Source organism: Micromonas commoda, chromosome 8 (assembly GCF_000090985.2).
Source record: "Micromonas commoda chromosome 8, complete sequence".
NCBI classification, from domain to species: Eukaryota; Viridiplantae; Chlorophyta; class Mamiellophyceae; order Mamiellales; family Mamiellaceae; genus Micromonas; species Micromonas commoda.
The window spans coordinates 82,629-108,654 of record NC_013045.1 but is presented as its reverse complement, the minus strand read 5'-3'; the positions used below and the strand labels follow the sequence as shown (position 1 = coordinate 108,654).

At 65.6% G+C, this 26,026-nt stretch overlaps 19 protein-coding genes across 19 annotated transcripts; 8 read left to right on the top strand and 11 right to left on the bottom strand.

Moving 5' to 3' along the window:
- Positions 1-122: 122 nt before the first annotated feature.
- MICPUN_60483 (predicted protein) lies at positions 123-640 on the bottom strand (the record flags this gene model as incomplete). The annotated part of the gene is made up of 2 exons (XM_002507765.1): positions 123-429; positions 579-640. 2 exons carry the CDS (start codon positions 638-640, stop codon positions 123-125), a joined length of 369 nt encoding a protein of 122 aa, XP_002507811.1.
- Positions 641-1,110: 470 nt separating this feature from the next.
- On the top strand, positions 1,111-1,938 carry MICPUN_60482 (predicted protein; the record flags this gene model as incomplete). Its single annotated transcript, XM_002508049.1, has 1 exon — positions 1,111-1,938. One exon carries the CDS (start codon positions 1,111-1,113, stop codon positions 1,936-1,938), a length of 828 nt encoding a protein of 275 aa, XP_002508095.1.
- A 329-nt stretch (positions 1,939-2,267) lies between these two features.
- Positions 2,268-3,365, bottom strand: MICPUN_60481 (predicted protein; the record flags this gene model as incomplete). The annotated part of the gene is made up of 1 exon (XM_002507764.1): positions 2,268-3,365. One exon carries the CDS (start codon positions 3,363-3,365, stop codon positions 2,268-2,270), a length of 1,098 nt encoding a protein of 365 aa, XP_002507810.1.
- A 419-nt stretch (positions 3,366-3,784) lies between these two features.
- Positions 3,785-6,171, top strand: MICPUN_60480 (predicted protein; the record flags this gene model as incomplete). The annotated part of the gene is made up of 3 exons (XM_002508048.1): positions 3,785-3,993; positions 4,221-5,580; positions 5,848-6,171. The coding sequence occupies 3 exons, from the start codon at positions 3,785-3,787 to the stop codon at positions 6,169-6,171; spliced, it is 1,893 nt and encodes a 630-aa protein (XP_002508094.1).
- A 321-nt stretch (positions 6,172-6,492) lies between these two features.
- Positions 6,493-7,221, top strand: MICPUN_84408 (predicted protein; the record flags this gene model as incomplete). Its single annotated transcript, XM_002508047.1, has 1 exon — positions 6,493-7,221. The coding sequence occupies one exon, from the start codon at positions 6,493-6,495 to the stop codon at positions 7,219-7,221; it is 729 nt and encodes a 242-aa protein (XP_002508093.1).
- A 250-nt stretch (positions 7,222-7,471) lies between these two features.
- Positions 7,472-9,552, bottom strand: MICPUN_60478 (predicted protein; the record flags this gene model as incomplete). Its single annotated transcript, XM_002507763.1, has 2 exons — positions 7,472-8,490; positions 8,571-9,552. 2 exons carry the CDS (start codon positions 9,550-9,552, stop codon positions 7,472-7,474), a joined length of 2,001 nt encoding a protein of 666 aa, XP_002507809.1.
- A 237-nt stretch (positions 9,553-9,789) lies between these two features.
- MICPUN_84234 (predicted protein) lies at positions 9,790-10,722 on the bottom strand (the record flags this gene model as incomplete). Its single annotated transcript, XM_002507762.1, has 1 exon — positions 9,790-10,722. The coding sequence occupies one exon, from the start codon at positions 10,720-10,722 to the stop codon at positions 9,790-9,792; it is 933 nt and encodes a 310-aa protein (XP_002507808.1).
- Positions 10,723-11,055: 333 nt separating this feature from the next.
- Positions 11,056-11,991, bottom strand: MICPUN_60476 (predicted protein; the record flags this gene model as incomplete). The annotated part of the gene is made up of 1 exon (XM_002507761.1): positions 11,056-11,991. The coding sequence occupies one exon, from the start codon at positions 11,989-11,991 to the stop codon at positions 11,056-11,058; it is 936 nt and encodes a 311-aa protein (XP_002507807.1).
- A 156-nt stretch (positions 11,992-12,147) lies between these two features.
- Positions 12,148-12,498, top strand: MICPUN_60475 (predicted protein; the record flags this gene model as incomplete). Its single annotated transcript, XM_002508046.1, has 1 exon — positions 12,148-12,498. The coding sequence occupies one exon, from the start codon at positions 12,148-12,150 to the stop codon at positions 12,496-12,498; it is 351 nt and encodes a 116-aa protein (XP_002508092.1).
- A 148-nt stretch (positions 12,499-12,646) lies between these two features.
- Positions 12,647-14,133, bottom strand: MICPUN_60474 (predicted protein; the record flags this gene model as incomplete). Its single annotated transcript, XM_002507760.1, has 2 exons — positions 12,647-13,904; positions 14,030-14,133. The coding sequence occupies 2 exons, from the start codon at positions 14,131-14,133 to the stop codon at positions 12,647-12,649; spliced, it is 1,362 nt and encodes a 453-aa protein (XP_002507806.1).
- A 109-nt stretch (positions 14,134-14,242) lies between these two features.
- On the top strand, positions 14,243-14,998 carry MICPUN_101737 (predicted protein; the record flags this gene model as incomplete). The annotated part of the gene is made up of 1 exon (XM_002508045.1): positions 14,243-14,998. One exon carries the CDS (start codon positions 14,243-14,245, stop codon positions 14,996-14,998), a length of 756 nt encoding a protein of 251 aa, XP_002508091.1.
- Positions 14,999-15,031: 33 nt separating this feature from the next.
- Positions 15,032-16,976, bottom strand: MICPUN_60472 (predicted protein). Its single transcript, XM_002507759.1, has 2 exons — positions 16,621-16,976; positions 15,032-16,240 (listed from the first exon to the last, which is right to left on the bottom strand). The coding sequence occupies exons 1-2, from the start codon at positions 16,923-16,925 to the stop codon at positions 15,274-15,276; spliced, it is 1,272 nt and encodes a 423-aa protein (XP_002507805.1). The 5' UTR covers positions 16,926-16,976; the 3' UTR covers positions 15,032-15,273.
- Positions 16,977-17,749: 773 nt separating this feature from the next.
- MICPUN_60471 (predicted protein) lies at positions 17,750-19,624 on the top strand (the record flags this gene model as incomplete). The annotated part of the gene is made up of 2 exons (XM_002508044.1): positions 17,750-18,241; positions 18,341-19,624. The coding sequence occupies 2 exons, from the start codon at positions 17,750-17,752 to the stop codon at positions 19,622-19,624; spliced, it is 1,776 nt and encodes a 591-aa protein (XP_002508090.1).
- A 175-nt stretch (positions 19,625-19,799) lies between these two features.
- On the bottom strand, positions 19,800-20,690 carry MICPUN_60470 (predicted protein; the record flags this gene model as incomplete). The annotated part of the gene is made up of 1 exon (XM_002507758.1): positions 19,800-20,690. One exon carries the CDS (start codon positions 20,688-20,690, stop codon positions 19,800-19,802), a length of 891 nt encoding a protein of 296 aa, XP_002507804.1.
- A 204-nt stretch (positions 20,691-20,894) lies between these two features.
- Positions 20,895-21,152, top strand: MICPUN_60469 (predicted protein; the record flags this gene model as incomplete). The annotated part of the gene is made up of 1 exon (XM_002508043.1): positions 20,895-21,152. One exon carries the CDS (start codon positions 20,895-20,897, stop codon positions 21,150-21,152), a length of 258 nt encoding a protein of 85 aa, XP_002508089.1.
- Positions 21,153-21,250: 98 nt separating this feature from the next.
- MICPUN_52980 (predicted protein) lies at positions 21,251-22,219 on the bottom strand (the record flags this gene model as incomplete). The annotated part of the gene is made up of 1 exon (XM_002507757.1): positions 21,251-22,219. The coding sequence occupies one exon, from the start codon at positions 22,217-22,219 to the stop codon at positions 21,251-21,253; it is 969 nt and encodes a 322-aa protein (XP_002507803.1).
- Positions 22,220-22,347: 128 nt separating this feature from the next.
- Positions 22,348-22,908, top strand: MICPUN_60467 (predicted protein; the record flags this gene model as incomplete). Its single annotated transcript, XM_002508042.1, has 1 exon — positions 22,348-22,908. One exon carries the CDS (start codon positions 22,348-22,350, stop codon positions 22,906-22,908), a length of 561 nt encoding a protein of 186 aa, XP_002508088.1.
- Positions 22,909-22,968: 60 nt separating this feature from the next.
- MICPUN_60466 (predicted protein) lies at positions 22,969-25,110 on the bottom strand (the record flags this gene model as incomplete). Its single annotated transcript, XM_002507756.1, has 1 exon — positions 22,969-25,110. The coding sequence occupies one exon, from the start codon at positions 25,108-25,110 to the stop codon at positions 22,969-22,971; it is 2,142 nt and encodes a 713-aa protein (XP_002507802.1).
- Positions 25,111-25,224: 114 nt separating this feature from the next.
- MICPUN_108722 (predicted protein) lies at positions 25,225-25,963 on the bottom strand. The gene has a single exon (XM_002507755.1). The coding sequence runs from the start codon at positions 25,940-25,942 to the stop codon at positions 25,280-25,282; it is 663 nt and encodes a 220-aa protein (XP_002507801.1). The 5' UTR covers positions 25,943-25,963; the 3' UTR covers positions 25,225-25,279.
- Between the last annotated feature and the right edge of the window lie 63 nt (positions 25,964-26,026).

The following is a 26,026-nucleotide window of genomic DNA, read 5'->3' as shown; positions in this document are numbered from 1 at the left end:
CGTTATTTATGAGTTCGTGCGGAAAACTTTGTATCTGTACGCGTTTTTGCAATTAATGCACGGATAACCTAAAAAACGGAAAGGAGAGGGAGGCACCGAGAAGGGAGAAGGAGAGGAGGTCCTCACTGCCTCGAGAACTTCATCCGAGGCATGAGCGACGCGCCGCCGTCCGTTACGCACGTCCTGATGAACCTGTTCCTCTTAGCCGGGTCGCACGCGGTGCCGCGGGCGTGCATGTCGCCGCAGGAGCCGCACAGCGACGTGTGCCCCACGGGTTCTAAACCCCACGGGCCCCATGCATGCGTCTCGCACGCCGACGCGGTGTGCCCCAGTTCGCCCCGGTCGTCGTACGTGACCCCCGCTTTGTGACGGGCGACGGTATTGTTGACGGAGAAGGCGTGGTAGAACACGCGCTTGTTCCCGGAGAGGCTGTTGTCGAGATGGTGTTTGAGTTATGAGGCACGGTGAGTCGACGGCGGGAGAGGCTTGTGGGACGAGATAAGTGATTGTTCAGGTTGGTTGATTTTCCGTGTCCACGTCGACTTTGGAAAGGTATGGGGATTCAGGGTATGGCTTACCCGCGCACGGCGCTTGTCGAGGGGACGATCGGCTTGCAAAGGATACGAGTCACGGTAGACATGGCGTTAGACATGCGCGTCTCGGGTGTTTCAAAGTGTCTCATCAATCAGCACCTCGTGTTGCTTCTCAACGTTTTTTGCCAGACGACAAGAAATTGGACGGCAACCCCTCTGATCCTGAGTCAATAGACCTCCAAATAAAAGTGCTTGTCTGAACGCGTTTTCAGACCATGGACTCTTGGCACGCGCCTCCTCTTCTTGGCACGCGCCTCCTCTTCTCCCTCGACACACGTGGCCGCCCCTGACCGTCTCGCCTCGTCTCGACGCCCACCCACACGACTGCACGGCGTATCGTCGCGAGATGGACCTCGCCGGGCACGACTTCCCCACCTTATGGGTCACCCCCATCGACATCGACGGGACGCGACTGAATTCCGGAAAGATCAACCTCGCTGATGAGCTTCTCGGGTCACCAGCGGTGATTCACTTCTACGACAGTGGATGAGGCGGGTGCCGGCCGGTCGCCGAGCAGATGCGGAACTGGAGCGTCGCTCCCCCACACTACGTTGGGAACGCGCGCTTCGTCTGCATCTGCGTCGACCGCTCGGCACAACGTAGAGCCAAAGAGTTCCAAGATCTCTACTTTGACGGTGGAAAAGTATTGAACACCTTCATCGATTGCAGGGAAGACTTTCCGACGTTCCAGGCGCAGCTCGGGTGCCAGGGCCTGATCGTGCTGGACGCCAACGGGATCTTCGCGACGTCCAAATCCCCGCCGTTCCTCCAGTTCAGAGGTCAAGCCTTCGAGTACGTCGAGAAACTTCTGCGGCAACTAGCCAAGGAAGAGTCGCACTCGGTTGACAAGGAGGGAGGATCGTTGGAAGCGCAGGCGCCGATGAGACCCCCGCCCGCGGTTGCCTGCTGCGACGGCAGCTGTGCGCGGACGACTGATGACACCGACGCCGTAGCACCGCAGTCGTACGATCTGCCATCGACCGGCCACGATGCTATGGACGCGGAGCACGCCGAGCTAACAGCCGCCATGATCGCTGCCACAAGCTTGAGCACCCTGGCGGCGGTCACGACGCTACGCGATATCTTCGCGGCACACGCCTCACACGAGGAGCGATTGATGCGCGACTCGTTGTTCGGAGAGTCGCACCACGCCGAGTTCTCGGTGGTGGAGTCTCACGCCAAGGACCACGCCGCCATCTGCGACGCGGCAACGCATGCGATGAAAGAGGCTGACGTTGACGGAATCGTGCAAAAGGCTTCGGTGCGTGCGCTGTGCGCGCGTATTGTGGAACACGCGGAGATGTACGATGCCCTGTACGAAGGACGCCTGGCCGTGGCCATGTAAGTGGTGTATTCATACGTAGGTACATACGGGGGAGGATGCGACGGATGCATGATGCGTTGAAGTGACGTCGCACCGGGTAAAATCTTCCATCAGAGTTCCGGTGCAATCGATTGGATTCACAGCGCACGCACCCACGCGTCCATCCCCAAAAAAACCGTGCATTTAGTGTTACTTGTAAGTTGATGGGCCTCTCAGTGTGAGTTTTGTCATGACCTTCGCGCGTGCGATTTGAGCTGGTCCTGGTCCGCCACCAGCCGAGAGACCGCTGCTGAGGCCTCTGCGCCGGAGCACAACCCTTCGCGGAGGCTGCGACGCTGTTCTCCGTCTGCTCACTCCTTCCTCTCGCCGCCGTTCACCACCCGTGCATACCGTGGTCCATCACCGGTGGCCAACTCGATGAACGCCCCCGTCCTCGGCTGCTCCCCCGAGATCTGCCTATCGCAGAGCAGGATCGACCCTGAAATGTCCTTTCTCAGTCGCTCTGCGCCCGAGGCTCCGGGATTTGTCAACATTTCTAGAGCCTGTTCGTACCTCTCCTTACCTTCCTCGATCCTCCCAGCCCTGCACAGCGCAGCGCCCCAGTTGTACCGCGCCTGCACCTGTTCAGCCGGCTTAAACGCGGCGCCGTCCAACGCCTCGCATATCTCGATCTTCAGACCCGAGAACCGCTCGTCGTCGTGTACCTTTACGTATCTCTCCGCCGACGTCGCCTTCACGCTGACGTCGTCACCGGCGCCGTGCGTGCGCACCCGCGTGAAGGCGTCGAGTGCGGTGTAAGCTTTCTCCAAGGCCTCACATTTGAGTTCCCTGAGCTCGTTGGGGTAGGTCTCCTCCTGTCCCCCCGCGTCGGGGTCGAGAGCCTTGGCGATGTCCGTCGCCTCCCTCACGCGCGCCAGGTAAGCCTCGTCGAACATCTCGGCGGTCTGGCCCACGTTGATCGGCTTGAGCGCCACCTCCTCGGCATCGCCCACCTTGACCGCGTATCGCCCCCGGTCCGGGTACCACACGACGATCGTACCGGTGCCGCCGTTGAGCTCGGGTCTGGCCTTGAGCCCGGACACCGTGACCTCGGCGCCCGGTTCGAGCGCCCCTCCCTCCTGGGCGAGACTGGACAACGTAGCGGAGAGGTCGGAGTTAATCCTGAACCTCTGGTTATCCATGCTGGGGGGCAGCATCGTCAAAGACTTTCGGTTGAGCCGCGCTGAGAGGGCGAGATCACCCGGCGCCCTGCGCACGCTGACCAGCAGATTGGCCAGCGTCAGGCGCAGGCCCACGTTCTTCTCCGCGTTGTCATCGGAGAAGCACCCGTCGTAGTGTTCGACGACCTCGATCCCTGCCGCTACGGCCTTCATCATGTTATTGGTCTGTAAGCCGTCGATCATGCGTTCAACGACTAGATCACGGAGTGAGGAGCGAGGCTTAACCATGGTCGATACGCGGCGTCGCTGCGGCGCGCGTCGAGGTGATGACCTCCCGGAAGAGGGGCTCTTTTCTCGGGCGAATTAGTTAGAAAACGATGAGACGACGTTTGGCGTTCCGAGAAGAGTTTGGCACGATTTGGTTCCCCGCCGGATTCCCGCCGGATTTAATGCGGCGAAAATAAACCGTCGATAGACCTTCCCGTCGCAGGAAGCATCTGGGCCAGAGAATCTCCCGTGGCGGCTGCCTGCAGGTGGTCTTTTCCGCCGGCGAGCGCGCGTCGGGCGCCACTCCTCGCGGGCGCCCGCTTGTCGAGTTCGTCGTCCCCCGACCGACGCGTCGAAGCTCCCTCGTCCTAACCGACAGGGACCAAAGACCACCGACAGGCACTTTTCACCGCGCCGCCCCTCGCGACACCGCCGCAACCATGGCCGTCCTCACCGCCGAGCAGCTCTCCGAGCCGCTCACCAGGCTTCGCATCGGCTACGACCCCGCGCTCGTTCCCGCGGGCGGCGCCGAGGTCATCGGGCAGTGCGCCTCGCCCCTCGCGGATGCCATGCCGTCAAACATCGAGGCCGCGGGTCGCGGCTTTCACGAGAAGATCCTCATCAAGACGGGCGCGTTCGCGTCGCGCGAAGGTACGGCGCGCTCCTCGAAACGTTTTTTTTCCTCCATCCCCGGAAAGTTGCCGGCGGCGGCGTCGGACTGTCCGCGCCCGACGACCCCGTGCGCGTCGCCGGTTCCGTCCCGACGTCGACCCGCCCGCGCTTCACGCGGCGCCCACCCACGGCCCCGCCGCGCCGCCGGCTCGAACCCCCCACCACCACCGCGACTGACCCCAACCCCGCCCCCGCCGCGCGCGCAGAGCTTCACCGCTCGCAGTCCGCCGCCAGGCTCTCGCGAAAAGCCTCGGTGGCGTCGTTCCAGAGCGACGCCGACGCGCAGGAGAACGACCCGAACTACAAAGGCCCCAAGCCCGACATCAAGATCGGCACCATGGTCTGGGAGGACCACTACGACATCATGGGCCTCGGGCGCGAGCGTCACCTCGCCGACGCCGAGGCGATCCGAGTGGCGTACAGAACCAGATCGCTCATGCTCCATCCCGATAAACTCATCACGCCGGACACCACCGAGGAGGAGAAGGAGCGCTTGGACGACAGGTTCAAGGCGCTCAACACCGCGAACGAGCTCCTCAACGACGCGAAGAAGCGCCGCGTGTACGACTCCGTGGACGCTCCCCCGACGAAGCTGCCGATGAAGTTTGAGACGGAGGATTTCTTTGACAAGGCGATTCCCGCGTTTCACTCGCTGTGCCGCTGGTTCGACGGCAAGGGCGACGCCGCCAAGTTCATCGAGTCCGATCCCGACGCGCCGTACGAGAAGGTTCGCAAGATGTACGAGTTTTGGGCCAAGTTTAAGTCGTGGCGCGAGTTTCCCCACGAGGATGAGGAGGATCTCGAATCTGCCGAGGACCGCTGGGGCCGCCGGCAGATCGAGCAGGAGAACAAGAAGAAGCGCGAGAAGTCCAAGAAGGAGGACACGGACAAGATCAAGCGGTTCGTGGAGCGCGCCGAGGAGAAGGACCCGCGCGTCATCAAGAAGAGGATGGAGGACAAGGAGGCTAGGGAGGCTAAGAAGAAGGCGAAGGGCGCGGGTAAGCGCGAGGCGGAGGAAGCCGCGAAGAAGGCTGCCGAGGAGGAGGCTGCCAAGGCTGCCGCCGCCGCCGAGGAGGCCAAGGCCGCCAAGGCCAACGCCAAGAAGGAGCTGGATAAGCAGAAGAAGGCGTTGCGCAAGGAGAAGGCGCGGCTTCGCGAGCAGAGCGCTCGCGCCGACGGGTGGGTCGGCCACCCCGGCGAGGATGACGTCGAGGAGTTGGCAAACTCCTTCGACGTCCAACGATGCGACGAGATCAAGGCGCTTAACGACGAACTCGAAGCCAACGAGAACGAGGACGCCATCGTCGCCGTGCTCACCCGCGAACTCGCAAAGCTCGAAGGCGCGAAGAGCGAGGAGCGCAAGGCGGCGGCTGACGCCGCCGCTAAGCGAGCCGAGGCGGAAACCAAGGAGGAACAAAAGTCCGCTCCCTGGGACGACGAGGACGAGATCAAGCTGCTCGATAAGGCGTGCAACCAGAAGTTCCCCATGGGCACGAAGGACCGGTGGGAGCGCGTCGCCGAGTACGTGTGCGAACACGGCGCGAGGCCGCGAACCGCGAAGGAGGTTATGACTCGCTACAAGGCAGGGCTCTGAATACCCCGTCGAATCGAACCCATGACTTGCTCGGCTGATTCGATCCGACACTCGTGCCCGGTTCGTTCTCGCCGCGGATCTTCATTCTTTTCGTCGCCAGCGCGGCGGCTCCTTTTTTAATTCATTCATCTCACATCGAGAAACGTTCAAGCGGCGGCGCCCCGTTCGATTCCTCGCCCACGTTGGTTTGTTTTTCACTTCACTGACGACGCCGACGCTCGCCCGCGATGTCATCAGGCCGGCGTCAAGCCCACCGGCGACGATTACGTCAAGTTCCAGGCGGCCCGCGACAAGAAGGGCAGCGCCGAGGTCAAGGACGCCGCCACCGAACGCAAGGATTCCTTCACCGACGTCGACGTGAAGATGAACGATCCAAACGCGTGGTCCCAAGACCAGACCAAAGCCCTGGCGGCTGCGATCGAGGCGGTGCCCAAGACGGCGGCGGCGAAGGACGCGGATCGGTGGAAGATGATCGCGACCGCGGTGCCCGGGAAGGACGCCAAGCAGTGCTTCACGCGGTACAAGGAGATGAAGGAGGCTCACAAGGCGGCCAAGGCTTAATTAAGGATTGATGTGTGTAAAGGCAAATAAATTGAGCGTTAACACTATTTGCCCAGACGTTACTCGCGTCGTGAGATTGATTTTTTCCTATCCCGTAACTGCATTCGTCGCGCTTCTGTCGCTGTCAACCGTCGAGTCACTTTTCGTCGAAAGAAGGTTTCAGAAAACCGAGGCGCCCGGCACGCCCGAGGCACGATCCGCGCGAGTTTCTGCACGATGGAGAGCCACGACTGGGACCAGGACGGTTTGGGGTTCATCGGCTACGTCCTCGTCGACGTTCCGATCCCCGACGCCATCAAGAGCAAGGACATCGCGTACAAGATGGATGCGAAGAATCTGACGCTCGGCATCAAGGGCCAGAAGCCCTACATCGATAACGAACCGCTCACCGCGACGTGCTACGAGGACGACAGCACGTGGGAGATCGACACCTTCCCGGGTAAAGGCCGATGCGTGCGCGTGACCCTTCGCAAGTGCGTGCCGGACTCCTGGGAGTTTCTTCTCAAGCGGGACAACAAGCCCCCGGACCTGACGTTCACCTCCAAGTGCTTCTTCGACATCTCGGCCGGTGGCGAGGCCCTCGGGCGCGTGGTCTTCGGGCTGTACGGCAACGTCACGCCCAAGACGTGCGAGAACTTCAGGGCGCTGTGCACCGGCGAGAAGGGCGAGGGCAAGATGGGCAAGCCCCTCCACTACAAGGGCTCCTCCTTCCACCGCGTCATCCCCAACTTCATGTGCCAGGGCGGCGACTTCACCGCCGGCAACGGCACCGGCGGCGAGTCCATTTACGGCGAGAAGTTCGCGGACGAGAACTTCAGGGTCAAGCACACCAAGCCCGGCTTACTGTCCATGGCCAACGCGGGACCGGGGACGAACGGATCGCAGTTTTTCATCACCGTCACGGAGACGCCGCACCTCGACGGCAAGCACGTGGTGTTCGGCGAGGTTTGCGAGGGGTACGAGGAGGTGGTGAAGAAGTGCGAGGAACTCGGTTCGGGTGGGGGCAAGACGGAGAAGGAGATCGTGATCGACGACTGCGGCGAGCTGTGAGGAACGCGCGTGGTGGTATTCGTTAAATGCGACGAGAGTAACTAGTCTCTGGAAACCTTGCGCCACTTGTTGAAGACAAACGTCCACGGCGAATGAGATGGAAGATCTTCATCAGATCAAGAGCAGCACTTGGCGATGACATGGAAGATGACACCGGTCAAGTGCAGCTTCTGCTCATTCGTCGTGGAAGTTCGAAACAGGCTCAAACAAATAAACAAGTGGCGCAAAGCCCCCCGATCACCCCGTCGCCTCACCCTTTGGGTGCGGCGGCGGGGTGATTGAAGAGTCCGTCGGGCTCCGGGTCCACCAGCGGCGGCGCCTTCCTGTCCTCCCAAAACCTCGGCAGCGGCGGCTCCTGATCGGGCCCCGGCGAGTCCGCCACGACGCACGCGAACTCGTACCGCATCTCCCGTCCCTTGATCCCGGTACTCAAAAACAGCGGCACCTTCGCCGCCTCGAGCCTCTGCCAGTGCTGCTTCATCTGAAACAAAGCGTACGCGTGAATGCGTTGGTCCACATCGCCCTCGTGCTCCACGTCCCAGTCCACGTTACGCCTGGCGGCGTCGGCGCACGCGTGCCACAGCCTTCGGTTGGCGTACCCTCCCGGGACGTAGAGCCCGCGGAAACCCCGCGGGATCTCGCCAGCCTTGGTCGGGTCGGGTGGAATCACCTCGGCGACGGTCGGGGGGGGCGCGTCGGTACCGGGGGGCGAATCGAGACGCGCCACGTGGAAGCCCACGCCTCGAAGGTTGCCGAGGACCATCGCGACGTTGGTTCCGTCCCGTTTGATCGCCCCGGACACGGCGCCCACGCGGATGTACTCGGCCTCCCCGACGCCGCAGTCGAGCGTCGCGCGCAAACCGGTGGACTTGCACTCGACTGTACATCGGCCCCACGGCACCGCTTGGCAGTCGTCGGGTCCCCTCAGGAAATCCCCGACCAGCACGCCGGGGGGGGTGAACTCGTACACTTCCGTCTCCGTTCCCGACTCCTGAACGCTCGGGTTGGCGCCCTTGCCCCTGAGACGCCTGAGGAAATCGGGGTGCCCGGACGCGCCGCCCAGTTCGACGAAGCACACGCAATCCCTGCACCAGTCCGGATCGCTCGGATCGTCGAAGAACGACTTGGGCTGGAGGCCCACGCGAGGGCGCGGCGGCGGCATCGGCGGCGGCGCGTTTGACAGGTCCACCACCACGTTCGTCGCCCCACCCGACGTCACCCGCGGCGCGATGACAACCTTCACGCTGGCTCGCACCCGCTGCTTCGTCCCTGTGAATTAAAAAAAACCAAAAAACCAAAAAAAACGTCAGTCTGTCAAATTGCCCATACAAAGATTAAAATAAACGCACCGTCGAGGAAGTGATCCGCGGTTCGAACACGGTCGTAGTGGTACGAGCACTGGTCCTGGATGTACAGCGACGTGGGCAAACCCGGGGAGAAGGGTTGCGGATCGCCGGGTTTCCACGTCGACGCCAGGTTCGCCATGTGGGCTCTGTGCGCGTCGTCCAAATCGTCGGTGTCTCCGATGGATCGCCGGCGTATGACGTGCGTGCCCAGCGGCGGCGTCGGCACACAGCTGTGTCCTTCGTCGAGGACGCCAGCGTACCACGCGAGGACCACCTTGCACGCGCCGAGCATCCGGTCCAGGTCGCGCCCCGTGGCGGTGGAGGCTTGGGGTGAGGCGGAGGCGGGGGGAGAGGCGGAGGGTTCGGCTCGGTGGGAGTCGTTGAGGGCGGCCAGGTCGCGCAACGCTGCGCCGACGCGCTTGTGCCAGTCGTCCGCCGGGTCGTCGTCCTCGAAGGGCACGCGTGTTCCGTCTCGCGTTCCGTTCGTCTCGCCGGCCGTCTCCTCGCCGTTCGCGGGATCGACGGAGCTCGGCGGGTCGTTCGGCGGGAAGACGTCGTCGCCCCACCCCGGTCGCCACCACGAGGGCGGCGCCCCGTCTTCGCCCTCGGGGAAGCAACGCCGGTGGAGGGCGTCGACCGCGGAGGCGACGCGCGGGTCCACCGGCGCGGCGGCGTCCTCTCCGACGCGCCGGAGGACATCGGGGGCGAACAGGTCCCTCGGTTCGTCGTCGAGTTTGATGCCCGCGAGCGCGAGGATCTCGCGAAGCTCGGCGTCGTCGCCGTTCCCGTCCGCCCTCTTGTCGTCGTCCGCTTCGAGGCCGGCCGTCCGCGGTTTGGGAGCCCCGTCCGCGCAGGAGGAGGCGGAGGAGGCGGCGAGGGATGGGGACGGTCGAGGCGGATCGCGGTCGCCCGCGGGAGCGGCGGCGGCGGGGGGGGGAGCGCGACGGCCGAAGGACAGGCACGACGCGCCGCCCGGGGCGGACATCGTGCGAGAGAGCGCGCGCGAGTGCCGCCTCGGGGAACGACGCGGCTGCGCGTGAAAGAGTGCCGCGAGTTCCGCCTGGCGTTTTCGTCAGTCCTTCACGTGTCTCGTGTATGTCCTAATCTTAATCTTACACGTGTCCATCATCAGTCTAAAAAGGTCAATCGCGCCGAACGAACCGCGAACCTCTCGTCCCCTCGTCGGCGCAAACTCTACGAAAGTTTGCTAACACTCAACTCTTCACGCGTCCACCGCCGAGTCGTTCAGCGCGCAGCACACCGCCGCCTTGTGGTGCCCGCTGTATATCCTGATCGCCTCGCCGCTCGCGCAATCCCACAGCCTCGCGCTCGTGTCCGAACTCGCCGTGACCAAGTACGCCGCGTCCACCGAGAAGACGCAGTCCCACACCCACCGCTGGTGCCCCTCCAGCGTCCGCTCCAACTTGAACCCGTCGAGGTTCCACAGCTTGACCGTCTTATCGCTCGACGTCGTGGCCAACAGACGGCAGTCGGGAGACAGGAGGCACTTGAGGACGTACGCGTTGTGCGCCTGAAGCTTGTGAAGGGGCTCGAAGTGCGCGGTGGTCTTGGCGCCCCGCTGCAGCTTCCACACGTAACACGTCCCCGAAGAATTCGCAGCGACGACTAACGATCCGTCCCCCGCGATGCTCACGCTCCGCACCGCGGTGCCAACCTCCGGGACGAGCTCGCACGAGCACGCGTTCTGCGTGAGGTCCCAGACCCGCACGTTGCCGTTCTGGTCGCCGCTGATGAGCTCGGTGCCGTTGGGGTGGAGGACGCAGCACGTCACCGCGCCTCGGCTCTCGTACTCGCGCTGGTAGCCACCCGCGCGAAGGTCCCATATCTTCACCGTGCCGTCGTCGCTGCCGCTGTACATCCACCGGCCGTCGCGTTCGAACCCCACCGCGGTGACGTTGCCCTGGTGCCCGTCGTACGAGGTGACCGGCTGCAGGTTCTGCGTGTTGACCTCGAAGAGCCGGATGTGCGGATTACCCGCCGCGGCGAGGTAGCGCTTGTCGGGGGTGATCTCCAGCTTGTTCACCTGCGAGTCCGCGTACTGCAGCGTGCGGTAGCAGACGCCGCGGGTGGCCTCCCAGAACCGGACCGTGTGGTCGTAACCCGCCGTCGCCAGCACCACGGAAGGGTTCGGCATGGCGACGGAGCACGCGAGTCCAAAGCCAAATCTATAAATCCAAAGCGCAGCGCCCGTCGCCGGGGCGCGTTAACAAAGGTCCTTTCGAGGCCGCGCGCGGGGTGTGTTCGGGCCCGCGGCGGCGGTGCGACGTGCCGGGTTCCGAGGGAACGTCGTGAGGACACGAACGACGCGGTGATGTTCCTCGCGGATGCACGAGCGCGCCTCGTTCCGCGCGCGCGCGACTCGATGAAACCCTACGGCACTCGTGCTGTTTTTCACGTCACTCTCGGTCCAGACAGGAAGGTGGTGACGTTACGTACCAGTACCGGGTGTTTACGGAAAAATCAGTCGCTACAGGTACCTCGTGAGCTGAACGTTGAAGCTCCCTTTCTTCGTCGTCGTCACCTCCCCGACCTCGACCCGCCCCTTACCCCGCAACGAGATCACGTCCCCGCTCTTGCACTCCGTCTTGGGCTTGGCGCCCTCCCTCCAGTTCACCTTGACCGCGCCCGCCGCGATCAAATCGCTCATCTTGCTCCTCGACATGCGAAACCCAGCGGATGCCACCGCGTCCAGCCGCATGCTCTTCTCCACGCTGGCGAAGGTGTCGACCCTGGGCGGTGGAACCCTCAGGTCCGTCAGCGGCGCGATCGAAGTGGCGACGGGCACCTTGCGGACGCTCGTCATCGCGGAGGAGAGAAAAGCTGCCATGGGCCGCGTCGCGAGGATCTGCGCGCCCCGCTCGCCCTGCACCAGGATGTCGCCCAGCCTGTCGCGCTCGATGCCCGCGCCCAACGCGGCGCCGAGAAAGTCCCTGTGATCCGCGGCGTCGAACATGAAGTTGCCGCTGACCTGGAGCAGCGCGACGCATCCGTTCGTGGCGTCGGTGAGCGCCGCGAACGAGTCGTCGCCGTCGCCGTCGAGCACTTCGCGTCGTCCAATGACCAACCTCACGCGCTCGGCGCGGTCGTAGCCCCCCCACGGCCGCGCCTCGCAGTCCGCCATGCGGTCTATCACCACGCGCGCGTCCGCGGCGAGCGCCGGGTCGAGGAACTCGGTCACCTCGGTCCCCCATCGGTCGCTCGCCGCCTGCGCGCGCTCCGCGATGGCGCTCACCGCGGCGATTGACTCGGGGTGGACGCCCGAGAGCAGGCCGGAGGAGGCGTCGCGCTTGGCGGCGCCCTTGGCGGCGCGCGCGACGATGCGGGCTCGTCGGGGTTCGTGGGACGAGGATGCGAGGCGGAGCAGCGCGGGAGCCGCGCGGCACGCCCTCGACGCGGCCGACATGTCCCCGAGACGCGCGACGCAATGGATAGACCCCTCGCCACGTCGTCGTCATCAAACCTTTTGGGAGCTTGATGATGAGGTGTGACGAAGAATCGCGAACCGGGTCGTCCTTGCGCTGTCTACGGTCCGGGGCACTTGGACGGGGCGCGGGGTTGGATGCCAGCGATTTGGCGGCCGAACGTGAGTGGGCCGCTCCCGGATGTGGACGTCGAGGTGGGGGTGGCGGAGGGCGCGCCGAGCAAGGGGACGAAGCGGAAGAGAGCCCATAGCACGAAGGGGCCATGCGAGCACGGGGTGAAGTACCGGTCGCAATGCAAGGTGTGCAGCGCTTGTCCGCACGGTCGTGAGCGCTCTTACTGCAAGGAGTGCGGTGGGGGCGCATTCTGCGAGCACGGTCGTCAGCGTTATCGGTGCAAGGAGTGCGGTGGGTCTCAAATCTGCGAGCACGGCCGTGAGCGCTCTAAGTGCAAGCAGTGTCGCGCGGCAAAGGCCAAACGGAGTTTATAGCACTTCATCGCAAACGCCGACCGGTTCGTCCCTCACCGCGCCTCGGCCCGAGACTCCGACGCGCCGATACACTCGCGAAAACCATCCGCCGAGAGCTTAGGACTAAGACGACTTCGTAGTCTATAAAAGTTACGCCCTCTCCCCTAAATCACCCGTCGTCTCCGTCTCCCTCGCCCCCCTTCGCCGGCGTCTCCTTCGGCGGGTACACCGCCCACATCGCCACGGTCCCGTCCCTGCTCCCCGACGCCAACCAACCCGCGTGCCCCGCCCATAAAACTCCCCTCAGTGAATGAGTCGGAGCGAAAGCTACGCACGTCGCCGCGTGCTCGTGGTACCCGAGACTCGCCAATTTACGCCCTAAAGACCTCGCGCCGTACTCGAACAGTCGCACGCGACCGTCCCAGTACCCGGCGGCGAAGATCTTTTGGTCGTCGCGGACGGCGACGGCGGCGACGCCTCTGAGCGCGCGGACGTCACCGGCGGCGTCGACGTTTGGATTTCTCGGAGCAAACGGACCGTGGGTACGAACCGTCTCGACCGTCACCCGGGTGCCCACTTGGGTGCCCACTTGGGTGCCCACTTGGGTGCCGTCGCCGCTAGCCACGTCGTCGTCGCCCCACGCGACGCGGAATCGAACGCACGCGCCGTCCGCGCCCCCCGAGACGAACCCGTCGCCTCTCTCGTCCGCCGCCAAACACGTCGCCGCGTCGCCGTGCGCCCGCGTTCGCCACAGCGGCTCATCGATCCGCTCGTTTGTTGGCTCATCACACGCGCGTCGGTCGCCGAGATGCCAGAGGCACACGGTTCCCTCCTCGTGCGCGGCGAGGAGGGCGACGCGTCCGCCGCGCGTCGGGAGGAACGCGACGGCCATGACGACGCCGAGCCTGTCGCGGGATTCCGACGACGACGGATTTTGCGGTGAGACGCGGGATGGCGCGGACGCGTGTTCGCGGTCCGCGGCGGCGATGAGAGACGCGATCCGCCGCGGGGCACCCATCCGCGGGGTGTCCGCATCCGCATCCGCGTCGTCATCGTCGTCATCGCTGAGCGACGGCATCTCGCAGACGTCCAGGGCGGACTGCGTCTCTCCGGCGACGGCGACGAGCGCTCCCGTCCCGTCGTCCCCGGCCGACTGCCTCGTCGCGAACTTGCAGTAGTGGTAGGATCCGGAGGATAGGGTCCAGCTCGGCGGGGCGCGCGGGGGCGTCGGCGGATCGCCGCCGTCGCCGCCGCCGGAGGTTCGCCAGCACTTGAGGGTGCCGTCGCGCCCTTGCGTGAGCACGCGCGCGGACGAGCCCGGCGCGAGTTCCGCGTGGAGCGCGCCGGAGAATGGCGTGTGCGCGGGTAGGCGCCACAGCGGGCGCCTCGCGCGCACGTCCCACGCCACCACGTCGCCGTTGCCGTCTCTGGGTAGGATATCGGGGGGGGCGGGGGTCGGGGGAAGGGGGGGGGTTAGGGGAAGACGCCGATCGGGGCCGAGGGCGGTGGGTGGAGCCGTGCACGATGGGTTCGGAGGGAGCGGGGCGCGTACCCGGAGAGGACGCACGGCACGCCGTCCACCACCGCGAAGGACACGCTCTGAACATCCGCGCCGTGCCCGCGGAGCACCACGGGATCGGGCGCGGGGTGCCCCATGACCTCCCGCGCCCCCGCACCGACGACGGTCGACGCCGTGGAAAATGGCGTTGTTACGAGTTGTTCGCCGCTGACGGTTTTGTAGGGATTCATCACTGAGACTCGCGCGATGGCGGAGAGCCCGGCGACGGCGCTGCGGAGGTACCAGACGGACCTCCGCAAGCTCGTCCGCGGCGGGTTCAACCGCTACGCGGACGCCAAGAAGTGCTGGGTGGTGTGGACGGACGACGCCAGGAACGCGCTCACCGACGCCGCCAACGGCGCCATCGTCGGCGACGTCGGCGCGTCCAATCCCCTGCCCGAACGACTCTCCTCCATCCCGGGCCTGGAGCGGGCGCTGCGGGCGCGCAGACGGGAGAGCTCGGCCGGGCAGCTGAGGGAGCTCAAGGCGGTGCACGCGGCGGGATGCGCGGCGGTGTTCGACGCCATCGGGCAGTGCGAACGAGTCGTGGAGGAGGCGAGGACGCGGGTCGAGGCGTGGTCCAATCAATCTGAGGGTGCCGGCGACGACCGCGACCGACGCGAGGGGCATCCCCTGTTCGGATCGCTCCGCGCGGGGGACATGATCGATCTGCTCTCCGCCGCGATCGGCATGATACGTCGCGACTGCGAGGCCAAGGCGGCGCTGCTGGAGGAGACGATACGGGCGCTGGAGGAGAGCGACCCGGCGTTAGCGGCGCTGAGGGCGAAGGTTGCGACGAGTCGCGACGACGGTAACGATGACGGGTCCGACGGGGAGGAGAGGCTGGCGCTGAGCCGCGAGGCGCTCACGACGATCGTGGCGACGTGGATCCTGTCACCGTACGTGAACAAGGAGGTGCTCGCGGAGATCGATGCGGTCGCGGCGCTCGAGATGAGGGATTGAGACCTGCGGTGTCGGTGTATGATGGTGTCTTTTCTAAGTGTTAGTTGTAGTATTTTTTCGCCCCGGCGGGGCATTTTTCTAGGCAGTCTAATGTCATCAGTAGCAAGCATGCACAGCGTAATAGGCGTACAGCGACGAGTGACGAGCTCGTCCTGAGAAAGAATACATCGGCGCGCGACCGGCGCCGGACGGCGAGCGTAATAGCTCTCGCCGGATTGGTGAAACCCCCCCCCCACCCGTTTGTTTTTTTTTATCTCCCAACCCTCGCGCGAAAATCACGCCATCATTGCGTCTCGCAGCAGGCGCACGGAAGAGGACAGCGATCCCATCGCCACCTTACCTTCGACCCCCCGCGATGATTCATACGGGAGCTCCTGCGTCCCGTACCCAACCCCGAAGAAAACCCCGCGTCCCCCGACGACGTCGAAGTTGACGCTGGCCCGCCGGCCGGTGGATCGCCCCTTTGACATCGGCGGCGACCCCGCGGGCGTGTTGGGCTGCGAAATCGACTTGGCCGTGGGCAGGAACCACTTGGACAGGATGCTCTTGTTCTGCCTCCACGGCGGCACCGGCATCCCGCGCTCCTTGAAGCTCGCGAGCATCTGCTCGGACATGAAGTCCACCAGCCGCGCCAGTCGCTCGTGCGCGCCGACGAAGTGCGGCGGCAGGGTGTCCAACAGCCGCTGGTACCGCTCGGTGGGTCGCGAGATGACAAAGTGCGCGCGGAGGTAGGGCTCCATGACCATCACGCCGGTCTCCGTCGCGACGTCGCGCTTCATGGGCGTCGCCGTGGCGGACGCGCGGGGGCGGTTGTCGTCGTCGTCGACGGGCGCATCATCCTTCGTTCCAGCCCCATCGTCATCCTTCGTTCCAGCCTCATTTTGGTCCGTCTTGACCCATAGGAACGAGTGCCTCAGGTTGAGCAGCGCGGCGTGGCCCGCCGCGCCGGGGGTGGTCGCCACGAACGCGTCGGACGACGACGACGCGCCGTCGCCGCCCGTGAACCCGCCGCTCTTCTCGGACTTCTCGGAGGACTTCTTCGAGGACTTCTTCGCGGGCTTGGTTGGTGGCGCGTTGGTTGCGGCATCGGTTACGTCGACGGCGTTGAAGGCGGCGCGGAGGGCGTCGGCGTGGGCGAAATCGCCAACCTCGCCGGGTCCGACGGCGGCGCACGCGGCGGCGAGGCGCTTATAGGTGTCGGCCTCGGCGTCCGTCGCGTGTTTGGTCAGGTTGCGCAGGTGCCTGGATCGAACGGGGGGAGGACGGGGGTATCGGGGGTAAGTGACTCTTGTTCAGAATATTCACGAATATTCCATCACGCGCGGTTTGGCAGGGCCGAAAAAAAGGTGGAAAAAAAGGTGACCGGATGCTCGTTGGCAAAAAGATATTTCTGCCAGCCGCCATTTCGAAAAAAGGAAGAACACGCTGGCAGATATTCCATCCGCGCGTGATCCACTTCTTCGTATGGATCCGCAGTCACAAATTTGCGTCGGACGATCGATCTGTGGCCAAACGGGAGGCGAGGGAATCCACACAGGAATCCGGGGAGAATCTGGCCCTCGGGTCTCTGGCTAGGTTGGAAAACGGAGGGGTGGCCGCGGCCTCGGCGCGCGGGCTCTCACCTGACGTATTGGGCGTGCACATCGTGGCCGTCGTCGGAGGAGGATGTCCCCGAGTCCTCCTCCAGTAGCATCGGCATCGGCCCGCTCTCGTTCGGAGTCTGGTCGTCGATGGTGTCGAAGAGCAGATCGAAACCGAGCGAAGCGGGGTGGTCGGCGGGAGGCACACCGTCGAATGGCCGCGGCGGGAGGGCGGTCGCCTCGTCGCGCCACTGCTCGCTCGAATGATCCGGAGTGCCGGGCGTCTGCAGCCGAACCCTCGGGGGGCTCATGCCGAACGCTCTCGGTAAGTCTCGCATCACCTTCATCCCGCTCTCGCGCGCGTTCGAAGGCGAGGCGCGGACTCGACCGAAGATTTTTCCCTCTCCTTCGTCACGACCGACGCGGTGCCGGTCGATTGGCGCTCGCGTACCCGCCCGGTGTTGGGTGCCGAGTCGCTCGGGAGGGCGAACGCGTCGAGGTGGCTCGTCACGAACGCTCGCGGCGACGCGCCTTTCGCACTCGGACGCCGTCGCGTGCGGTGCGCCGGGGAAAGTGACCGTCGCGTGGCGCGTTGGAGGAAGAACCTTCCTCTGAAAAAGGTGGAATATTCAGAAATGGTGTCCCTTCGAGAAAAATCTACGTGGGCAAATACCGGATCGGCCAATGACAGGTCGTCATTTCGCGGCCACGTTGGATTCGTTAAGATATTTTTTTAGGAGTCAATTGACCCTTGCTTTTCCGTCCCACATCGACCAATCAGAAACCCCGAATAGGAACGTTTCGAGGAGCAAAGGGACGCGTCGGTCGGATCGATGCCAAAAAATTGCCAAAAAATTGAAAGGGAAATTGAAAGCGTCCCGCTCCGACCCGCGGCTTCAACGGTCAGCTTCAACGGTCCCTCGGTCAATTGACGAGAAGTGGCCTCGCGCTTTCGCGTGCTCGCCACGCGCTGGCGCGCGGTGCTGGTTTGGGTTGCGGCGTGGAAAAAAAAAGCGAGGCGGAAACTTTTCCCTCGGCGTTTCCTCCCAGCCGGCCCCCGCCGACGTCGAGCCGCACAACACCCCGCGTCGGTGCGCACGCGTCCATCGCGTGACTGGCTTCTTCGCGGAAGCGTCAAACGAACGAACGAACGCGCGCTACCCGCCCGCACATGGCAGCGCCGGTCGCCGTCGCGGCCCTGGCGCGCGTGCCAATCCCATCGCGGCCGTCGGCGGGACACCTCCGAGGCTTCGACGACGATAAATGCGGGGCGCCCCCGCGCGTGGGACGGGCTCGCTGTGCGCTCACGCGCGCTCGCCTCGCGCCGCTCTCGCGTCGGCCAAACGCCCGCGCCGCCGCCGCCGCCGCCGCCGCCCGGGCGACCGAGTCGTCGGACGCGCCTCGCGACGACGGAGCGGACGGGGCGCCGGTGGATGGGACGCCTCTCGCGCCGAGGTTCCTCGACATCGCCGGCGACGCCGACGCGGTGCGCGCGGGGGTGGATGCGCTGTCGGCCAAGGAGATCAAGGACGAGCTCAAGCATTTCGGCGTGGCCATCGCGGGGAAGAAGGACCAGATCGTGGAACGACTCGTGGAGTGTTACTCCCTGACGGTGCGCGCGCTTCACCCCGACCCGCCAACGCCGTCGACGCAAACCCTGCCCGTCGCCTTTTAATCCGGCGCTTTTTCCCATCATTCATTCATTCATTCATTCGAGAGCCATCTACTCACTCGTGATCCGCCCCTTCCCCTGCCGACCCAGGCCGCCGGGGAGGACGTCGTCGCCGCGATGCGAACGCGAACGATGAGTAAGGTGAAGGCCGTCTCCGAGGAGCGCGCGGCGGCGGCGGCGCGACGCGACGCCAGACGCGCGAGAGTCGGCGTCTACGAGCAAGTCTCCGATAAGACGGCGAAGAAGCTCGCGGCGACGAGGCGAAGGGCCGTCGCGGGCGCGCAGGGCGCCAGGGCGTCGGGGGTTACCAACGGCCGTCGCTCGAGGGCGGCGAAGCTCGCGGACATCGCGGACGTCGCGCTCGACCCGGACGTCCTCGGCGACGTCGGCGTCGGTTTGGGCGTCGACGCCGCCGACGATTCGGCGAGGGAAAACGCGAGGTACTCGATGGCCAACCCGCGCGAGGACGCGACGCGTAAGACGAAGCTCAACGTCGCCAGGCGCGATCTGGACCGGCAGGCGGACTTCCAGGGCGCGATGAACGACGTGGGGTGGTACATGTGCGAGGTGCCGGAGGGGCGCGAGCAACAGGCGGCGGACAAGATCGACGCCATCGCCAGGACGGAAAAGACGGAGGGCGAACCGATCACGACGTGGGTCCCGCGGGTGCCGAACGATGATTTCTGCGTCGCTCGGAGCGACGCGGAGGGCAAGACGCGGATCGATTTGCTCCGATCGGTGCCTCCCGCGGGGGATGGTCCCGGCGACGAGACCCTGCCGTTCCCCGGGTACGTGTTGGTGCACATGAAGCTGTCGCAGACGACGCTCAACTCGCTCGAGGAGATTTACGGCGTCAAAGGGTTCGCGAGCAGCGGGGTGACCAAGTACGGCAGCACCCGGCGTCAGACGGGGGAACGACCGAGACCGGTGCCGGCGATGCAGCTGGAGACGATGATGAAGATGTGCGACGTCCGCGTCGTCAGCGACGCGGAGCACGCGAAGATTACGGAGGCGCTCAAGCGGCGAAGAGAGGCGGAGGAGAAGGCGGCGGCGATGGGGACGATCCCCGCCGCGGACGATGGGGACGTCCAGACGCACAAGAGCGCGGATCCCACGGCAGATTCAAACGCAGAGCCCATCGTTGGTGAGGAGGCGATGGCGCTGAGGGACGCCGCCATCCGCCCGGGAGCGGCGACGGCGACCGGGGCGGGCGCGGCGTCCATCGAGGTTGTCGCGGGTCCGTTCAAGGGGTTCAAGGGTTACGTCACGTCGGCTGATAAACCGCGCGGGGACGGCGCGGTGGACGCCAAGCTGGTGATATTCGGACGCGAGACGGACGTCACGCTGGAAGCCGGCGAGTTCGAGACGCTGTGACTTTGGGTGAACGAAGCGCGCGCGACGGATGCGAGCGGGGGCGTCCGAATGGTTTGCGAATCTCGTCCCCTAATGAATGAATGAGAGTCGCTACTAATCGACCCGCGTTCCGTCCCCAACGCACCCACCGCCCCGCCGCCTATGATGAAACCCTGACTCCCTCCTCGTCCGTCGATTAGTCTCCATCCACCACCGCCTCCACCTTTTCCTCCCCAAAGTCGATGCTCTCCTCGGTGCCGTCGTCGTACGCGATGTGGTGCTTTTTTGACGCCGCGTCGTGCGACTTGACGTTGGCGCCGTACCAAGCGCTCTCCCCGTTTGGCTCCATCCACAGCACCCTCACCCTCTTCCCCGGCGGTAAGACGTCGGTCGGGGCCACGGGCTCGAACGTCTTGCCGGCGTCCGGGTCCGGCGCGCGGTCCTGCGGTAACGACGTGCCGTCTAGGTGCCTTTCCCACTCGAGCATTCCCGTCTTTTCGTAGTTTTTGCGCATCGCGAAGGATGCGGACGTCTGGCCGCTGAGATCTTTGCCCCCCGCCGCCTCCCTGCACACGCGCATCCACAGCTTCTGCTCGCACACCTTGGCGTACCCTCCCAGCGCCCTGACTTTCTTGAACACCTTGCGGAACGGGAGGGGCACGCCGAGGAAGATGGGCGAGTACAGGTCGTGCCTCGACCGAAACTGGAGAAAGTGCGCGAGGTCGTCCCTGAAGTCGCGCTCGACGTCGTCAAGGTACTCGTCGTGCCCTCCCGCGGGCCTCTTGGACATGGTGGTGGCCTCCGCGACGGGGACCACGCCGAGCGCTCCGGTGCCGGCGTGGGCCGCGGGCGCATCGCGAACGGGCGCGGGCGGCGGCGCGCCCCCCGTGCGCAGCTCCACGAGCGCCGAGCGCTCGGGTCTCGGGGGCGGTGGGGCGAGCGCTTTGAACTGATCGGCCCAAGACGGGGCGTGCCACGGCGCGCCGCCGCCCGCGCTCGGCCTGGGTTTCTTGGCGGCGGGTTCGTCGCCGGCGGATTCGACCGCCGCCGCCTTGAACGTGATCTTCAGCCCGGTGCTCGTCGCCATAGCCGGTGCCTCGCGGGTCTGCCCCGGCCCCGCGAGGGTTCGTTCAAATCGTCCAGGGTTGCCGCACAGTCATCAAACGTGCTGAGGCGCCAACTCATCAGATACGCCTTCACGGTAGTGGGCTGCTTTCACAAGCGAGACGCGCCCCGGACCCCACGGGGTTGGCGCACGCTCCAGCGCGAGTCGCGAGAGCCCAGTTCGAAGATGGAGAAGCTACTGAGAAGGGTCCCGGACCCGGTCGTCTACGTCGCCGGCGCAGTCGCCGCGGTGTTCGCGGCGCTCAGGGTCAAGAAAATTGCGAACGGGGGCTCGTTCGCGGACGAGCAGGCTGCGTACAGGCGGTGCAACCGGTGCGGGAAGAAGGGCGCGCCGGTGAGGTGCAACAAGTGCAGACGGGCGTACTACTGCAGCAAGCACTGCCTCAAGGACGCCATCAAGCTCGAGATATGCGAGTGCTGCTGACGCGGGAGGGCGCGAATCCTCCCAACGATTTTAGCCGAAGTGGTGTTTTTAGCCGAAGTAACAACAAATACAACAGGCTCTCATCGTCGCCGACGCCCTCACCGCGTTCCGATCTCTCCCAACCCCCCTCCCTCCCCCGCGTCGCCCCCTTCCCTCTCCTCCGCGGCTCTCAGCAGCCGGTACAGCGCCGCCGCCTCCTTCGTCCGCATGCGCTCCACGCAAAACGACGACACCTCGGCGGCGACGTCCGTCCCGCCCCTGATGCGGCCGCGGCGCACGAGCAGCTGCAGGAACATGCACACCAGGCGGACCATGCGGGACCCGGTGCCGGGCGAGGGCGTTCCCGATGAGAGACCCGACGCCGACGAGAGCGCGCCGCCCTCGCCGCCGGGGCTGGTGCCGGGCCCGGCCCCCGTCGATCCGGCTCCATCCCGGCACGCCGAGATGCACTGCGCGACGTACGCTCGAACAAAGTCGTCGGGCAGCAGCTCGGACGCCTCCGAGACGAGCCTGTTGACCACCTCCATGGAGTGCAAACTAGTGGGCATGGCAACTAGGGCGTCGAAGTGCGCCGGGAGGTTGTGCGACGGCGCCGGGTGGTCCCGAGCGAGGCACAGCAGGAGCTCGGCGGCGACTGGGGGATTGTTCTCGGCGAGTTTGGGCGTGACGTCCGGGAAGACGCCGCACCTGTGCGCGAGCGCGGGTCGATCTCGCAGCAGCTCCAGCACCCTCTGCTGCCGATTCGGCATCAACGGCGACTCGATCGCGCTCTTCATCTCGCCCCGCAGCTCCCTCAACGCCGCGAGCATCGCCTCGAGCTCCTCCGCGTTGTCGGCGTCGTCGCCCGAAGAAGAAGGTTTGGGGATGGGCGCGGAGGAAGGGTGCGCATCTGGAAGGGACGCGTCGGTGGACGCGTGAACGTCCTCCGTGCTGTTCGCCGCGCCGCACATGACGGGCGGCGAGGAACCCCGCGCGAGTAACCCTCCGTGACCCGCGCGCGATGCCCCGCCGCAGGCTGACCCGGCGCCCCTCGCGATGGTCGCTCGTCGAATCCTACTCGGCGGCATCTTACCCAGTTTTGGGCGCCGACGGATCCGTCAGCTCGCGGCGAGGCACAGCGCTGTGTGTGTTCAGGGTTTCCTCTCCGCGTGGCGATGACGGCACGACGACAGATCGAGAGACGCGGTTACGAGCGATGTTTGGGGCGCTCACGACCATGCTTTGGGGCGGCGACGGCGAAGATCGCGTCGAGGATACCGCACCGGTCGCCGTCGTCCGGGAGGACGAGGCCGGGGCGTCGGCGTCGGAGTCCGGTGGCGCGGCGCGCGAGGCGAAGAAGGATGACGCGAAGAAGGAGGATGGGAAGAAGGAGGATGGGAAGGACGGGGCGGAGGGCGAGGAGGGCAAGGAGGGCAAGGAGGGCAAGGAGGAGGAGGAAGAAGAGGAGGAGTGCGGTTTCTGCAGGTTCATGAAAGGCGGATCGTGCAAGGCCACCTTCGTCGCGTGGGAGGACTGCGTCGACGCCGCCAAGGACGCCAAGGAGGACTTCGTCGAAAAATGCGCGGCGCAGACCGCCGCGCTCAGGGACTGCATGATCGCCAACCCGGGGTACTACGGCGACATGCTGGAGGGCGCCGGCGAGGACGACGACGGGGACGATCAGCTGGACGATCAGCTGGACGATCCCATCGACGGCGAGAAGGAGGAGGAGGGCGAACCCAAGCAGGGCAAGAAGCAAGCCTCGGCTTCATCGTAAAGTCTCGGCCAACCAAAAAATAACCAACCAAACGCGACATCACCCCCGCTCAGTCCGCGCTCAGTCGGAGTCGGAGTCGTTCGTCTCGTCGCTTCCGAACCCCGCGAACCCGTCCCCCGTCGCCCGTCTCGCCTCCTCCTCCTTACGCCGCCTCGCCTCCGCCTCCGCCGCCCTCCCCTTCAGCTTGGGCGCGGGCAGCGGCGCCCGCGCCTTGGCCCTCTCTCTCCGTTCCTTGTCCCGGTGCTCCTCGTCGTCGAAACCGGCAAAGTGACCGCCGACGACGTTGACGCCGCCGCCCCGGTGACGCGTCGCGGACCCGAGGACGGAGGCGGACGAGCCCGACGCGGATGTCGACGCCCGTTGGCGCTCGCGGCGCGCAGACTTTTCCGCCTCGCGCGCGACGCGCTCCGACGGCGTCTCCCCGTCGCGTCGACGGGGCAGTTTGGTTTGTTTGGGTCTCTCCGAGTCGGGCGCCGAGTCGGGCGCCGAGTCGGGTGCCGAGTTGGGTGCCGACTGGGGCGCCGCGCTCGCCTCGGGCGGCGACGGGAGCGTCATCGGACCGGCTTCGGCTTCGCCGTCGTTCGACGCCTTCTCCGGCGTGGGCGCCGCCGATTCCGGAACCGTCTCTGACGTCGCGAACGGGTTCTCCGTCTGTCTCGTCCGCCGGTTGAACCGTTCCACAGACTCTGAACCGTCGTCGTCCGTCTCTAACGCCATCCTCTCCGCGGTGGGCGGCGCGGTGGACGGCGCCGGGCTCGCATCGGCACCCTCGGCACCCCCGTCGGCACCCCCGTCCGCGCCCGTGACCGCGTCGCCGCGCTTGGGCGGTTTCACCGCGGGTGGCGCGCACGCGACTAAAAACTTTTCGTAAAACCCGTACCCGCGCCGGCCCAACCCTCGGACCAAGCCGCCGATGCCGGCGTCGGCGAGTCGCTCGCGGTGAGACGCGATTTGTAAAGCCTCAGTTTTGGTGAACCCCGCGAGGGAGAGCATGGGCGGGACGAGCGAGTCGTCGCCCGTCTCCCAGTACCCGGCCATGAGCGTCTTGAGCTGCGTTAAGTGCGCACGTTTGGTGTCGAGGTCGTCCTGGACGTCGGCGATTTGCGTGTCCTGCGCGTCCAGCTTGCGCAGCGCGTGGTCCTCCATGTACTGCAACTGTTCCGCCTGCAGGTTGGCCATCACCTCGAGCGCCTCCATGGACTCCTGCAGCTTCTCCTGCAGCGCGTACGCGGCGGACGCGGCGTACTTGCCCTGCACCTCCTTGATCTGCTTATCCTTCTCGCCAATCATCCACTTCTGCCGGCCGTTATCCTCCTCTAAACGCGCCAGCTCGGTGGTCAGCTTGGCCATCTGCGCGCTGTCCACGCCCCCGCCGCCGCCGTCGCCGCCGAAGAACGACCCGAAACCGCCCGAAGAGATGCGAGTTCGCGCCGCTTCCCCTTCCAGCACGGCTACTCGCGTTTTAAGGCGCTTGATCTCTTCCACCGCGGAGATGAGGAGCGCGCGGTTAACGCCGTCCTCCGTCTCCCTCATCTCCTCCACCGCCGGGGAGTTGGCCTCCTCCAGCCCCATCATCGACCGCAGACCCGCGTTCTCCGCGAGGATCTTCTCCTTCTCCTCGGCGTGTTGCGACGCGATCATCGCCAGCTTCTCCTGTTCCCAGAACTTGATCCGTTCCACCGCCTGCACGGGTACCTTGACGTACGTTGGTTTCATGCTCAGCCTGGTGTCGACCGGCATCCACTTGGCGGCGTATTGCATCGCCTGGAACGCCGCGACGGTCTCCTCGGCCTTGTGCGCGAGCCCGTCGATCTCGTCGGCGGCGTCGTTGATGGCGGCACCGAACGCGGATCGGACCCCTTTCACCTGCGAGGCGAACGCGAGGCGATCGAGGGACGCCTTGACGCGCTCCGCCTCCGTCTCCTCGTCGTCGAAGCTCGCGCGCGTGGAGACAAAGTCGAGCTTGGCGCGAACCTTGGCGGCCAGCGCGTCGGCGTCGTCGCCGTTCCCGCCGAAGCCGCCGAACACCGCCGGAGAGGACGTCGCATCGTTGAACGACGAAGACGACGCGGGGGCGCGCGACGACCCGGGGCCGCCCGCGCCCCGCGCGGAGTGGGGCGCCTTGGCGGCGCTGAAGGCCGCGGGCCGGCCCCCGCGCTTGGCCTTGTTGTACTTGTCGTCGTCGTCGTCGTAGCGCGACATCGCGTCCGACCGAGACCCGCGCGGCGCACACTGCGGCCGCCCGTTCAACGATCACAGTCCCAGCCAGTGTGGTCTCAGTTCTCAGTTGTCGTGAAGGTATTTGGCGAACGGGGTGGTATCTCGTGTCTCGTATCTCGCACACGTCTACGCGCGAATTTCGCGCTTCTTCCTATTGTGCTACGACGTTCGCGTCCTCGAACCCCGGGCCGTCCTCCTTCCGCGCGCTCCGTCGTTTCTTGAACCGGATCCCGTGCTCGTTGCGCTTGTGCCGCTGCAGCCCGTCCTTTCTCTTGAACGACCGGTCGCACCCGGCTACGTCGCAAACTTGCGGCTCCTCGGGCCTGTGAACGTCCGCGTGCTTCTCCAGCGCCCTCGCCGTCTTGAACTTCTTGTCGCACTCCGGGTCCTCGCACGCGAACGGACGCACGGTGCTGTGCGTGAGCATGTGCGTGCGCCGGATGGACTCGGTCTGAAATCGCTTGTGGCAAATCTCGCACCGGAATCGCAGCAGGTGCCTCTGCGCATGCGTGCGGAGCTGGTCGCTGGTTGGGAACGCCTCGTCGCAGTTTTCGATCGTGCACTTGAAAGGCGTCTTGCCGGTGTGGAGGTTCTTGTGCTCGATGAGCCGCGCGGGGAAGTGGAAGGACTTGTCGCACTTGTCGCACGGGTGCGCCTTCTTGCGCTTCAGCGAAAACGGACCCGGCTGGGTCTCGTCGCCGCCGCCGCCGCCGCCGCCGCCCTCCGAGGGCGCGGGCGTGTTCTCGCGATCGTGGCCGCTGTCGCTTTCGTGGTCATGGGCGCTGTCTTTGCCGATGGTCGTTGCGCTCGCCATGACCGCACTCGCGCCGCCGCCTTCCTTCGCGCGGGCGCCTCACTGGAGTGGGAATTGCCGAAGGTTGCCGACCATCACACGTGT

Coding starts and splice junctions, on each gene's coding strand:
- MICPUN_60472 (XM_002507759.1), bottom strand. CDS start 16,925: ATGAAGGTGATGCGAGACTTACCGAGAGCGTTCGGCATGAGCCCCCCG. Junction 16,241..16,620: donor GTGCACGCCCAATACGTCAG/GTGAGAGCCCGC, acceptor CGTTCGATCCAG/GCACCTGCGCAACCTGACCA.
- MICPUN_108722 (XM_002507755.1), bottom strand. CDS start 25,942: ATGGCGAGCGCAACGACCATCGGCAAAGACAGCGCCCATGACCACGAA.